At 43.0% G+C, this 13,862-nt stretch overlaps 1 protein-coding gene across 1 annotated transcript; it reads left to right on the plus strand.

Annotated features, from left to right (window-relative positions):
* Positions 1–8,897: 8,897 nt before the first annotated feature.
* Ccdc185 (coiled-coil domain containing 185) lies at positions 8,898–10,772 on the plus strand. Its single transcript, XM_013014995.1, has one exon. It carries the CDS (start codon positions 8,898–8,900, stop codon positions 10,770–10,772), a length of 1,875 nt encoding a protein of 624 aa, XP_012870449.1.
* Positions 10,773–13,862: the final 3,090 nt, after the last annotated feature.

Here is a 13,862-nt window from a genome sequence, read left to right on the forward strand (position 1 = left end):
ACTCACCCAATACATGTCAACACACATCTGTTCTTACTATATGCTAGGCACTTCTCTGGGTGCTGAAAGTACAGAATTAAGCACAGTAAAGATCCCAGTCCTTCCAGAATAGTCATTCAAGTGGAAGAAGGTAGGCAATAATAACTTATCCTCATTTTCCACCTCTCAAACCCAGAAGTGATTTCTCTTACCTGCCAAGGTCCCTGAGAATTTATTCTTTCTTTAGACAATCACTACTGTCCATCAAATATGACAAAGGTCATTAACTTTGCCTTCAACAATGTGCCTAGAATAGGGTTAATAAGTGCTGATATTGACTGACTGAAGGAATGAGTCTGTCTTCATAGAACTGTAACCAGCATAGCTAAATCGAGTGAAGACCCCCCCCCAAGGAAGTTAATAGCCCACACTTCCATTTGTTAAAGTTTCCTTCATAGCTGGAATGACAGGTGCATGTTAACAGGTCCAGATATTGGTTAATATTGGGGGGAGCCTTGAATCTCAAGCAGCTGGAATTTTTTTCTTTTCTTTTCTTTTCTTTTTGTCAGTTGTGGGGCCTGAACTCTGGGCCTGGGCGCTGTCCCTCAGCTCTTCAGCTCAAGGCGAGCACTCTTCCACTTGAGCCACAGGCGTAGATCACTGGCACCTAATAACTTCTTTTTTTTTAAAGTTTATTATCTCAAGTGTTTTGATATGGTAATAGAAAACTGACTAACTTGTTAGGGAAATTGAAGACATTTGTTTTGATGACCTTGATCCTATTTTAAATGTAGTTGCATAGAGCAGGAACAAAGAATGAGTGAGCAAAGGTACAGTTGGGAGCTTGAGTCAGATGGTTTGAGTCATATACATATACACATGAGTCACATATATATATATATATATATATACCTATATATAAATATATATACCTATATATGCATATATATGTACATGTATATCTATCCATATGAACATTGGTGCTCATTAGCAAAGGTTCAGCTGTGATTTGACATAGTAAATTTTTAATGAAGTCAGTCATTTATTCCATCAAAACACTTACCAAAGGCCTACAATGTGTCAAACACCGGCAATACATTGGTGAGCAGTAGTGATGAAAGGAAAGTACTGTGCATTCTCTCACAGCACTTACTGCAAGAGGACTTGGTCAGTGAAGTTTTCATGGAACCTCCAAGTGTAGGTCTAGAATGAACATGCAACCAAGAAGAGGTACTAGCATCATGTAGTGGAGGACAGGATCTGGCAAGAGAAGTCAGAGAAGGCCCCTAGAACTGAGATGTGAAGAAAAGGCACTATTCCACCCAAAAGGGAGGATAGTTAATAGCTTTCCCCAGCAATGTGGCAATGCAGGGGAACCAAAGTCCCTTGGCAAGGTTCCTTTGGACTGAAGTAGTTTCTGAGTGCGCAGAGAGCCACCCGCGATGGCTGAGGTTATTATCCAGCTCTGTATGTGGGTGCTTTAGAGTGAAAAGGACACTATGGTTTGCCCACTGGAAATGCTCTCCTAGCCCCTTAACCCTGCTTGGAGGGAGAGGCTAGGATTTTTGTGGGCTGAAGAGGCCTCTCCTGATGTTAACAGTTGTAAATCATGCACAAAAACCACATATTACAAAATATGCACCATCAGCAATTGCAGAAAAACAGCCATCACCATGGCTCTACTGTATCATCATCGCTCCCTACCTAGACCTTTCTGAAAAAGACAAATGTTCTTCAAACTCAAAGCTCAAAGTTAGAAAAAAATAGAACTTGTCGTGTACACGTTTTTATAAATATTAAGAAAAGCACATTTCTTTAAAGAAAAGACGAAACAGTTATTCAGTATCATGCCTGTGTTACATTGGAGATGAAGAAGTAACTCCAAATTGGGTAAGCAATGAAGATCAACTATTTCTTGAAGTCTCCACTGGGTTACTTTTTCCTTTTATGTTTAACATTGCAACCCATTTGTGATAATATTTGTCACCACTGAGCAATGCAATAATTGTTCCTCAGTCTTGTTATCTTCCTGTAGAGCTGAACTCTTTTGGCTCTTGATACTCACTTCAAGTTCTTCCTTTCTTCAGAAGAATCAGTTAATTGCCATCTTCTGCTTGTAATCATGCTCAGGTTACAAATGCAAAACAACATTAAAATCCGAAGATGCAGAGAACGTAGAAGTGTTTATGATTCTCTCCTCTGCTCCACACATGGTGTTCTCTGGCTATCATTGCGCAGCATTAACACAGAAGGTCAGATAGCGAGAAGGCTGGATGATGGGGTAGGAGGTAGGTGTGGCAGTCCAAAATCCAGTTCTGGTTCCCCTACCAACTACTAGCTTTGTAATGGTGGAAATTTGCACTTTATGCCTTAGGAAAGAACAGACCTTGCTTGGAATTGTGGTAGGGTTTACACATAAAGCACTTAGAGCAATGCTCCCACACACACTCAATATGTTATCAGCCATCATTCTATACACACATAACCTCTCATACACATGAAATATTTGTAGTCTGGGTGAATGTTTCCATGGCAACCTAACTTTGCTGTTTCCAGGTTCTTAACCCACTATTCTCCTTTTTTTTGGTTCCTTTTTAAAAAGAAGTTTATCATTTTCATACTTTGTATGATATTAATATAAAGGTTTTTAAAAAGTTTACTGCCCTTCGTGTTTGCATATTTGTTTGTCTTTTACTGCTCTGTGACTCGAATGATTTTAATGAATCCAGAGCATTTTGGATAGGTGTAGAGTGTAGTCCTGCTCTGTATTTTTCAAGTATTGTGTCTTAGGGGTGTCTGTTTTTCTGCATGGTGAGGAAAAAGTAGAGATGGGTTAGAAAAGAACTAACATCCTGTGAAATTGTAGCAGAAAGTTGAATTTTGACAATTAATCGTGTAGTCTATGACCCACATATTCTTTGCAAATGTGCTTTCAAACAAATAATCCTATGTAAAATTATAATTATATAGATGTCAAAAGCTTTCATTTACAATATGAATATTGGACAATCTTGATAAATCAGCACTGTCCAAATGAAATATACAAAAATTTGAGAAAGGTTGGTCAACGGGCAGTAAGTTACAGCTAAAGGGCAAGAATGTTTGGTGTACACAGTAGGGTGACTATTGAAAACAATGTGCTGTGTAATCAAAAAGGTAGAAGAAAGGATTTTGAACGTTTTTGCCATAAAGAAAAGATAAATGTTTCTGATAGCTATATTTATCCTGAGAACATTATACAGTACAAACATACATCAAAACATTACACAGCTCCCCATGAATATGTAATTTTATGTGTTTATGTATCAGTTACAAAATAAATTTAAATAATATAAAAAAGTCTACAAAAATCTATGTCATATATATTGTATCTACATATATGCAGTTTTTAATTTACTAGTAGTCCCATTAAAACAAGTACAAAAAATGGTGAAATTAATTTTGGCAATATATTGCATTTTGTCTAATGGGTTTGAAATAATTATCTCAACATGAACCTAATATAAAAAGCATTGGGAAGCAGGTACCAGTGGCTCATACCTGTAATTCTAGCTGCTCAGGAGACTATCTGAGGATCGTGGTTTGTAGTCAGCTCAGGCAAGAATCTCCAAGAGACTCTTAGCCCCAAATAAACCAGCAAAAATCCAAAAGTAGAGATGTGGCTCAAGTGTGTGCCATTCTTGAGTGCAAAAGCATAAGGGATAGCACCCAGGCCCTGAGTACCAACACACACATGCACGCATGTGCACGCACCCACGTCCACACCCACACAGAGGCATTGGGGTTATTTTTTATATTTTGTTTTTGGAATCCAATTTCTATATTATACTAGCATAACACATCAGTTTGAACTACTCATGTCAGTTTGCTCATACCATGTATAGTTATCTGATTTCTTCCCTTGGAACCCATCCGAGAATTGGAAGCTCCACTGAAAGACAGAATTTCAAGTCCCTATACTGCGATCTCTCGGTTCTGAAGGATGAAGAACACACTGTCATCCCATAAAATAACTTGAATCGGGGGACTGGAACATGTTTTGCCATGTTTTCCAATCTTCCAACAATTTTAGAAAAGAGGTCCAGGTCTTCATTTGGCAAGGGGCTATGTTCTGAGACATCCCATGGAATACATTAAGAATTTTGCTGCCAAATAAAAAAGAGGCTGATTGTTCTCAGTATCAAGGGAATGCTTGGCAGCTTAGCATTTACAAAACATCTCTTTCATCTGTCCTGTGATAGAGATGACATGTCTTCCAAGCTGGGAATCCTCCAAGGAAAGGGTTTGAGCAGATATGAAGATGCAGGCTGAGGATTGTCCCTCCATTGTGAGTTGAATCCAAGGCCCAGAGCCTTGTCACCTGGTCCCTCAAAAATGGTTTCTCTTCCAAGTCTTGTCAGTTTGTTTCAAACATTCTGCCTGCTGTTCTTTGTGGGGCTTGTTTGTTATTACAGTTTGTTATTACAGCCATTATCACTCAACTATCTGCCTGGGCAACTGACTTAGGAACTCTCTTTTTCCAGATGGGATTCATTTCCAGGTCAGGAACCCCTGACTTCTGAACTGACTGCCTGTCACTCCATTGCTTCCTGCCCCTTCTGCCACCGTCCCTGGTTTATCCTAATGGCTGCACCAGCCTCCTCTCTTCCCTTCCTCACTGTTGACAGGATGGATGTCCATTCAAAAACACATCTCCCATTCAATCAATTCTCTGCCCTCGAGACATTTATGGACTTTCTACCCTTGTTTACTTGGTAGCTTTCAATCCCTCCCTGCCTTCTTTTGTGCCAGTCTTGGGTCTTAAATTCAGGGCTTGGGCACTGTTCCTGAGCCACAGCTCCACTACCAGCATTTTGGTTGTTAATTGTAGCTAAGAAGCTCACAGACTTTCTTGCCCCAGCTGGCTTCAAACCACCATCCTCAGATCTCAGACTCTGGAATCGCTAGAATTACAGGTGTGAGCTACCAGTGCCTGAGTATCAACCTCTACCTTATTTTTTTTTCTTTTTCTTTTTTTTGTCAGTTGTGGGGCCTGAACTCTGGGCCTGGGTGCTGTCCCTCAGCTCTTCAGCTCAAGGCTAGTGCTCTACCACTTGAGCCACAGAGCTACTTCCAGCTTTTTCTGCTTATGTGGTTCTGAGGAATCAAACCCAGGGCCTCATGCATGCAAGGCAAGCGCTCTACCACTGAGCTACCTTCCCAGCCCCTTCTTCTTCTTCTTTTTTTAATAAGCAGAAGAACCCAGATTTTTCAACCTAAGTGTATAAAACAGATAAGATCTAAAGCTCCTCTCTGTAAGACAAGGAGGTAGATCTTAGGACCTGCCCTAAAGACTCCTATACCTACCCACTTCAGCAACTCCAGGGAATCTTGGAACTCTTCGCTGAAACTCTTCTACCTAGGGGGTAAAGCCCATGATCTTCAAGACCCTCCAGGCTGTAGGCTCAGCCCACCTTTCTGGCTTTATCACCCAGCACTCCTCTGTATACTTTCTATATTTTTGCTAGACAGACCACTCATGACCTGAATGGACTAGGCACTGGAGGCTCCACACTGTGGTCTATCCAGCTTCCTTAGCCAGACGTGTCTTCCTACCCAACCCTAACTCCTGAACTCCTAATCATCCTCCCAGGTTTAGATGCAATATCATCCCTTATGAAACCTCTGTGAATGACCCAGATAGAACCAAACTCTCCCTTCCTTGGGAACTTTGTTAAACAGACTAACTACTTGATATATCTGTGACCTTCATGTGTTTCTCCAAGTAATGGTATCTTTCTAATCCTGGCCCACAGTTCCAATAAACATTTGTAGCTTTATGAAGGTAAAACCATGACCTTTCCAGCATTACCAATAGTCCTATATAAGTTCGTCATGAATTCTGAAACCCTTCACAGCAAACAAGTGCCCAAAGGATGCAAGAGCTATAAATGAGTGCTTAGATTTTACTTCTGGCCCTGTCCCAAACTAAAAGATAGCTATCATTTTCATATTGTTGGCATAAGAATAATGATCATTCCAATGGCTAACAGTATGAGGCAATTACAACATGCCAGGAACTGCTGCAAGTGATTTTTCATGGATTAACTCAGTTTTACTTTACTGAACAAAGGCTGAAGCGTTTGCTTGCTCAAACTCTTCTTATAGTTCCATTTGAGTCTAAAAGAAACTTTATAGGCCAGAGACTAGAAGAATGAGGAGACAGACTCATAGGTAAAATCATTTGGCTTGTGGTTAAGCTTGTGGCTCTTAGGAGACTATGTTTCACACTGCTTCTCCATGACCCAGGAACTACCCAGAGCCACAATTGTTGATGCAAAAATTCTTACAAAGCTATACCAGGGAGATATGGTACTCAGCTAAGTAGCTGGCATGTCTAAGTATTTCCTAACTTGAAGAGTTAAAGGAGCCACCAAGCACTGATGACTTATAGCAGTAATCTTAGCTTTTCATGAGGCTGCAATCTGGAGAATAGTGGTTCAAAGTCAGCCTGGGAAGAAAAGTCTGTAAGTTTCCATTTCCAAAGTAACCAGCAAGAGGCTAGGCTAGAGGCATGGTTCAAGTTGGTAGAGAACCAGCCAAACAAGCTCAAGGACCTAAATGAAAGCTCTGTATTGGCAAAGAGTTAAATGATTCTGCTTGGATTTAGTTTAGTTTTTTAATACTGTTTAGTAAGGATTATAATCACATAAACTAATTTCGCTAATGAGATATAAATGGTATCTGCAGAAATTTAGAAACAACACAAGTCCTTAACAAGAAAAGTGCTGGGCACCATCTTCTAGACAGAGCAGCCTCTCGGGATTATCATACGAGCACATTTCACTTCAAAGCACATTGCCTAAGAGGCAGTATGATATCATAAAAAAAAGAGACGCCAAATCTGAAGACTAACTCCTGTTATTGGCAAGTGACCTTTGGAAAACTCAGTTGATATGGCAGATTCTCTGAGGGAGATAATTAATTCTGCCAGCCCTGCCTAACTGGGTTTTTCTGAGGCTCCACGGAAATGTGGGTGAAGACTAAGGTAGGAAAGCACTCATCTTCTCCTGTAATGAGTGAATGTAATTGGAGAAGGCTATCTGGCAGTCTGTCCTCATTGTATGGGTCTCAGTCCATTTGGCTGTCATAACAAAACACTGGGTAGCTTGTAAGCAACTGACATGAGGGCCTCACAACCCAAAAGCTGGGAAGTCCAAGATCAATGGTAGATGTGGAGTCTGTGGAGATCCCCCTCCTGCTTCATAGACAGCCTTCTCTTTACTTTGTCTTCACATGGCAGAAGGTATGGATTCAGCTTGGTCCCACTGAAGCCACCATGAGCTATAACTGCTATGATTGTTCCCTGAGTCACCCTGACTGGTTACCCTGCATAGATCCACAACATACTATTAATAAAATCATCAGAGCAGGAATGGGAGGATTAATAATCTGGACTCATAGTGCCCCTGATGATGGTCTTGATATTGATAAACCAGGTACATTATGATTAGATGAAGTCACTCTTTCTTTATCACTCTATAAGACCCCTACTTCTGATCCCATTTCTATCACTGCATTTTGCAATCTTGGATGTGCCTGCCTCTTTCTTTACTGCATCATAGGGCAAGTTGTTTCCATCTATTAGATCACGAGAGGTCCACCCTCGTAACCTCCAGCATCATTCCCAGAGGACCCTGCCTCTGTATATACCACCATCATCGTGATTACACTTCAATGCATGAATTTTGGAGGGGCACAAACCTTCAAACCATAGCAACCTTAGAGAAGGAGAGTGACTTAACCAGAACCCAGAGAACAGTGCAGACCCATGAAAGGGTCCCCACTTTTACCCATACTTCTTTAAGATTATATTTATTCCTTCCAATCTTTTCTTAAGCTAGGAATCTGTAGATAGTTTTGTAAACAGATCCATTAAGTCTTCAAACTTTTCTTGGAAGGATATCAAAATTCCCTTCACAACATGCACTCTGGTGCCAGGCTGTCCATCTGACCCCCACCCCCACCCCCCCAACCCCTTTGCTGATATCAGACCTGCCTACCCTTCCACTTTTCCAGAACCTGAGGGTCAGCAAAGTGACTTGCCCAGGATCACAATGCAAGAGGAAGATTCAAAATGCTCTTCAAGCCTTGCTGCATGCTAAGGACAAAGCACGTCTCAAAAACGGAGAAAAGGACCAAACCAGCAATAACAACATACAAAAAAACAAAACAAGATTTTTAAAAGTGATTTTTTTTGTAGTATCACCGATACTACTTCAGGCAAGTTTACAACATTTACACGTGCACAGAAGCACTGATTACTCCATTAGGGGAGAAGCAAAGCTAATCCCCACTCCCCACCCCCACCCCCACTGAAGCAGGAAACTTGGTTAACACAACAAAAGAGTGATGGCCGCAAATGTACAAGCTTCCACGGCTGATTAATTGGCTCGTCTTGAGATGCGAATGTAGGGGTGATGACTCCCAGCGCCCACGTCTCACTGACCCTTGACCTCCCATCCACCACATTCCGTTCTGAAGGTGACGCCATCATCAGGGTGCTTTGAAAACTCGTGGTTTCCACCAGGGTGGATGCAAGTTCGGATTCCTGCCTGGAACCCTGGCAGGGTGTCCCAACTCTGCACTTTAAATGTCCGCCCTGGCTTCCCACCGACCTGCAGCCAGCGCCTCCCAGCCCCCAGCCACCTGGCCTGCACCGGGTCCCTGTGGCCCTGGGGCGAGGTGGGGGGGGGACTGGGGGTGGCACCCAGCTAGGCTGAAAGCTGCAAGGACCCCAGGCGCATTGTGAAGTGGCCTGAGCGTCACAGGCGCGGCGGACCCCGGGGATCCGAGGGCCTGGTGGGTTATCTGCAGTGCCCCCTGGGCCCCTCCCCCGGGACCCTCGCACTGAACCCGGGCACCTTCCCCAAGGGAGCATGGCGGACTTCCGCTACTTCTCTCCTCGACCCTACCCGGACCTCTGGGAATCTCCGCCGCCTGGTGGAGAGCTGGGGTCCCCGGGGCCGCTGGACGGGTCGGCCAAGGACACCCTGGCGGGATCTCTGTGCGCCGGGTGCGAAGCTGGAGCGACCTGGTATCGCCCGCGCTGTTCGCCCACCCTGAGGTGCGGTCGGCCTGGGTACTTCAGCTCCGCGAAAGAAAGCCACAGCCTGACCCACGTGGCCCGGAGGCCCCTGGACCGTGCCAGGAAGCTCCGTTCCGGCGCCCGGCGCCTAGGAGATGCCTGGGAGGAGTCAGGAGCCCAGTGGAGTCCAGCATGGAGGCAGCGGCGACCTCCACAGCCCCATCCCTGTTCGTGCTACCCCTCGGCCCAGGGAGATTCGCCCCCGCCGTACCCCGGGGGAGCGTACACCCCTCCAGGTATTCGAACTTTTGGGAAAGAGAAGGAGCAGGCCTGGGAAGATCGGTGGGCCATGCCCGTATGCACCCACGTGGGTTGCTGGTCCCCTTCCTCGGTCCTCACGGATAAGTCCTCTGGGTCATCCCAAGAGTGTAGGACCAAGTCAGTCTGCATATGCGCCCAGAAGCGAGACGGTGGCGGTCGGATGGAGTCCGTGGACAGTCAGTGCTCGCAGGCCTCGGCCTCCAGCGGGCACCATCCCCATTCCAAGGGCAAGCTGGAAGACGCGGTGATGTCCTCCCGAGATCAGAAGATCGTGGCCCTGGTGCTGAGTCGGCTCAAGAAGGCGCAGAGGATGCGGGAGCTGCAGCAGCAGGCGGCGGTAGCCTGGGAGGAGCTGAAGCGCTCGGACCAGAAGGTCCAGCTGACCCTGGAAAAGGAACGGCGCCAGCTTCTGCAGCAGAGCCAAGAGCAGTGGCAGCAACAGAAAGAGCAGCGCAAGACTCGCCTGCCGCCGGGCCGGCGGCGGGACCGCCTGGGGAAGCACTCTGCCGCGAGCCAGGGGAACAAACACGCTGGAGGCCCCGGTGACAGCGCGTGGAAGGCGCTGACTCCGCCACCGGAGGACCAGGAGAACCAGCAGCAGGAGAAGCGGGAGAGAACGCCTGCGCAGGCCGAGCCTCGCCAGCACTGCCAGGTGCACAGCTTCTGGGAGCAGGAAAGGATGCTCCAGAGGCTGCGGGAGCTCCACAGCCTGCGCCAGAACAAGAAGCTGGAGGAGGCTCGGTACAAGAGGCAGATGATGCACACCACGGAGACGCAGAACAACGTCCAGGAGAGCAACCTGAGTTCCCTGGTCAATTATCAAGCCCGCAAGGTCCTCATGGACTGTCAGCTCAAGGCAGAGGAGCTCCTCAGGAGGCTGTCATTAGAGCAAAGTGGCCAACGGTCCCAAGAGACGCACCAGGGCCTGGTGAAGAAACAGCACCAGGAGCAGCAAGAGAAGGCCCAGAAGATGGGAGAGCAGCTAACGCAGACCAAGGGGCACGCGCAGGAGTCGGAGGAGCAGAGGCAGGTGCTCAAGAGGATGTTGCTCGAGCTGGCGGAACAGAAGATCCGCCATGCCAGGTGTCACTCCCAGAAGACCACCAGAGACAGGGTGCACCACCTGAGGGAGCTCAACACCCTGCGAGAGAAGAACCACCACATCCTGAAGCTGAAGGCCGAGAAAGAGCAAAAATATCCTATGGAGGGCATCAAGGAAGCCGTGAAGAAAAGGGAGCAGAGGATGGAGCAGACATCCCACAGGCAAGATCCTATCTTCCAGGACTTCCACAAATTCTCCTCGGCTTCTAGGAGAGACAATGGTGGCGGGCCTTCCAACAGCTGCTTTGATCCGATGGCCACAGAGCCCCAGGTGCACACACATAAGCATAGAGGAGACTACTGAGGAGCGAGAGCGATGCGGCCATGCCATTCCAATTTATAATCTGATTAAAATTGAGCATTGATTTTTTTTTAAAAAAAAGTATATAAAGTAGCTGCAATTTCTTCTCATGAACTAGTTTATTGATTCGTTTTAGATAGTTTAGCAGGTTGGAGGGATTTGAAGGTTTTAAGAAAGTTGTTGGGCTTTGTCCATTTTGATCTGAACAGAAAAATATTCATTTAGAAGCACACATCAAGCAGATCTTGGAAGAGAGAGAGAAAGAGAATGTACTTGGGGATGCAGTTGTGCGTTATGTCTAAGTTTTCCTATCCTAGAAATTATGAAAGGTAAAGTGTGAAAAATCAGTCATAAAACATCTCCACGAGTAAAATAAAAAAGATATAGCAGGAGAATTTATGTCAATAAATAGATTTGAGAAATATGTATACTATATCCCCCCTTCAGAGTTCATAATGCACTTAAAAATTTAAAGACTCTGGAAAGAACTGCAGTAAAGGAATTTTTACTTGTTTATCACACAACACAGTCTGTCTCTCTCTTTCTCTCAATCTTTTTTTTTCTTGTAAATGATAGTCTAGTTCTTTCCAGATTGAGGATTTCTTTGGACATTCCTTCTTGTGTAGGTAAGAAGCGTTTATGATTCCACCAGCACTATGTCTTTTTCTTTTACCTCTGGTTCTGATTTGTACTTTTCACATAAGGCTGGTGCTCTAGATAGAGCACCACTTGAGCTATCGATCCACTTTGGCTTTTTTTCCCCTAGTTAATTGCAAATAAGAGTCTCTCCAACTTTGCTGCCTTGGTATGGTTTCCAACTGCCATCTTCAGATCTTAGCCTCCAGAGTGGCTAGGATTACAGATGTGAACCACCAGTGCTCAGCAGCACGAGGTCTTGACTGAAAACACCATGCTAGCATTATCTAAGAGCTATTATTTAGTCTGATTGTTTTGGTTGCTCCTATCCAATTCTATTCAATAAAACTTTAATAGTATTCTTTTCTTCCTCTATTTCTCCTCTGTCTCTTTTGAGGGAGGTGTGTGATGTCATTCTGTCTACCCACATTGTGTCTAATTAACTCAACCAGGCTCTGAATGAATAAGCATGACTCAGTAATGTGACATTTTTTAAATAAAGAGCAAGCAGCTAAATCGAAATGAGACCATTACATCTCACCATTTTTATTGAAAAATTTGAAGTGTTTTCTTTATAAGGCCCTTAATATAACATTTGTATTGATGAAGGGAAGGCAGGAGAAGAGAGATGAAGAATAAATGCCACTGGAAATTTTTCTTTAATTAGTTATTTTGAAGCAACGTTGAAAATAACCTGATAAGGGAATTGGTATAGAGATCACAGCTTGTATATGGAAACCAAGCCCTTTCCTTAGCTAGTTTTCTTCCTCTGCCATAAGTCCTCCTCTACTTGCTGTCGCCCCAGAGAGGCCTACTGTAGGGCCTTTACTCCTTTGCTTGAAAATGAGAGTCTTTACTCCTTTGCTTGAAAATGAGGGTCTTTACTCCTTTGCTTGAAAATGTTTAGGAAGCTCCCTGTTCAATCATGCAAAGGCTTAGCTGGGATATAGCTCAGTCGCAAAGCACTTGCCTAGCAAGAGTAATGTCCTGGGTTCAATCCCCAGTACAAAAGAGAAAAGACAAAAAAAGCACAGTCTAAATGCAAGGTCTCACAGCTTGTGCCTCAGTTTTCATCTTTGTGTTCTTCTTTCCTCAATGAACGAATTTCATGTTCTAGACAAAGGGCATATGCCTTCCAGGTGTTCTAGATATTCTATAATTGTGCGAATCTGAGGAAGTCACCTCATTGAGTCTGAGTTTCCTCACCTGTAAAATGGAAAGTGATTGATAGTTCAAAGGCATGTTGCAAGGAATGGATTAAATAATCTATGGAAGGGTTTGACTCAGTGTTCATAATCTAATACGTACCTTACAATTAAATATCATGGCTTCTATCATTAATAATACTGACTATGCCTTTGTCATTTCTATTTACCATCATGCTTTTCTACCCAGCTGCTTCCTCCTGTAATATCCAAGTTTATTTTTATGGCTGCTGTTTTTGTCTGTCTTTAGCTTATTCGCATTCTCTCTCCTCTGGGATAGGTGGGATTTTCTGCTACCTTTCTTGATGTTACTCTTCTCTTGTAAATCACATAGCTCACTGATCAAGCAGTTGTCACCTTTCCCTGGTATTTCCATTTTGCAGTCTACATTTTGGCTTCCTAACTAGACTGCATGCTACTTGAGGCTAAGGTCACTGTCTTCTTTATATTGATGCATAATATGCTGGTCAACATAAAGCCAAAGTTATCCAATAGGATGGTTTGACTTCCTACCCATATTCCATGCCTTTTACCCTACAGTTTCTTGCTTTAAGAAGTAAATATAAACTTTTTTTTCCCCAACCTTTGGGAGAACTACTAGCCAAAATTAATCTGTACAAAATAAAGCTGAGAATTCAAATAGACTTCAACCTGTCTTTATATACAAATAACCTCCTAAACATTATATATATAATATGTTATATAATATATATTATATATTGTAATATGCAATTACATAATTATATAATTTTATCTATAATATATATAATAATATGATATAATATATTACATAACATAATATTATATTATATAATATATTACATATATTATATTATTACACATATTATATATATTATTACATATACATACATTACATTATATAATATATACTATATATTATATGTATAATCTATATAATATATAATATATGATATATTATAATTATATAATATATAATATAATATTTTATATATCATAATATATTATAAATTATAATATATAATCATAATTATATATTTATTATATTGTATATTATGTAATATATAATTATATTATACATAATATTAAAATTATATATTATTTATGTATATTATATATATATGCTAAACTTGAGAAGACTGCAAGATGAAGAAAGGGAAGATCGACCAGTACTGAGTACCTGAAGGACCACTCAGTGGCATATTTCCTGGGTTTTCTTTTTGAATCACATGTCCCAGACCTGGAGCTGAAGAAATTGACAACCCCAAATAGC

This window comes from Dipodomys ordii, unplaced genomic scaffold (assembly GCF_000151885.1).
Source record: "Dipodomys ordii isolate 6190 unplaced genomic scaffold, Dord_2.0 Scaffold26, whole genome shotgun sequence".
NCBI classification, from domain to species: domain Eukaryota; kingdom Metazoa; phylum Chordata; class Mammalia; order Rodentia; family Heteromyidae; genus Dipodomys; species Dipodomys ordii.

What these genes read in the sequence shown, in the direction of transcription:
- Ccdc185 (XM_013014995.1), top strand. Translation starts at nt 8,898, where the DNA reads ATGGCGGACTTCCGCTACTTCTCTCCTCGACCCTACCCGGACCTCTGG.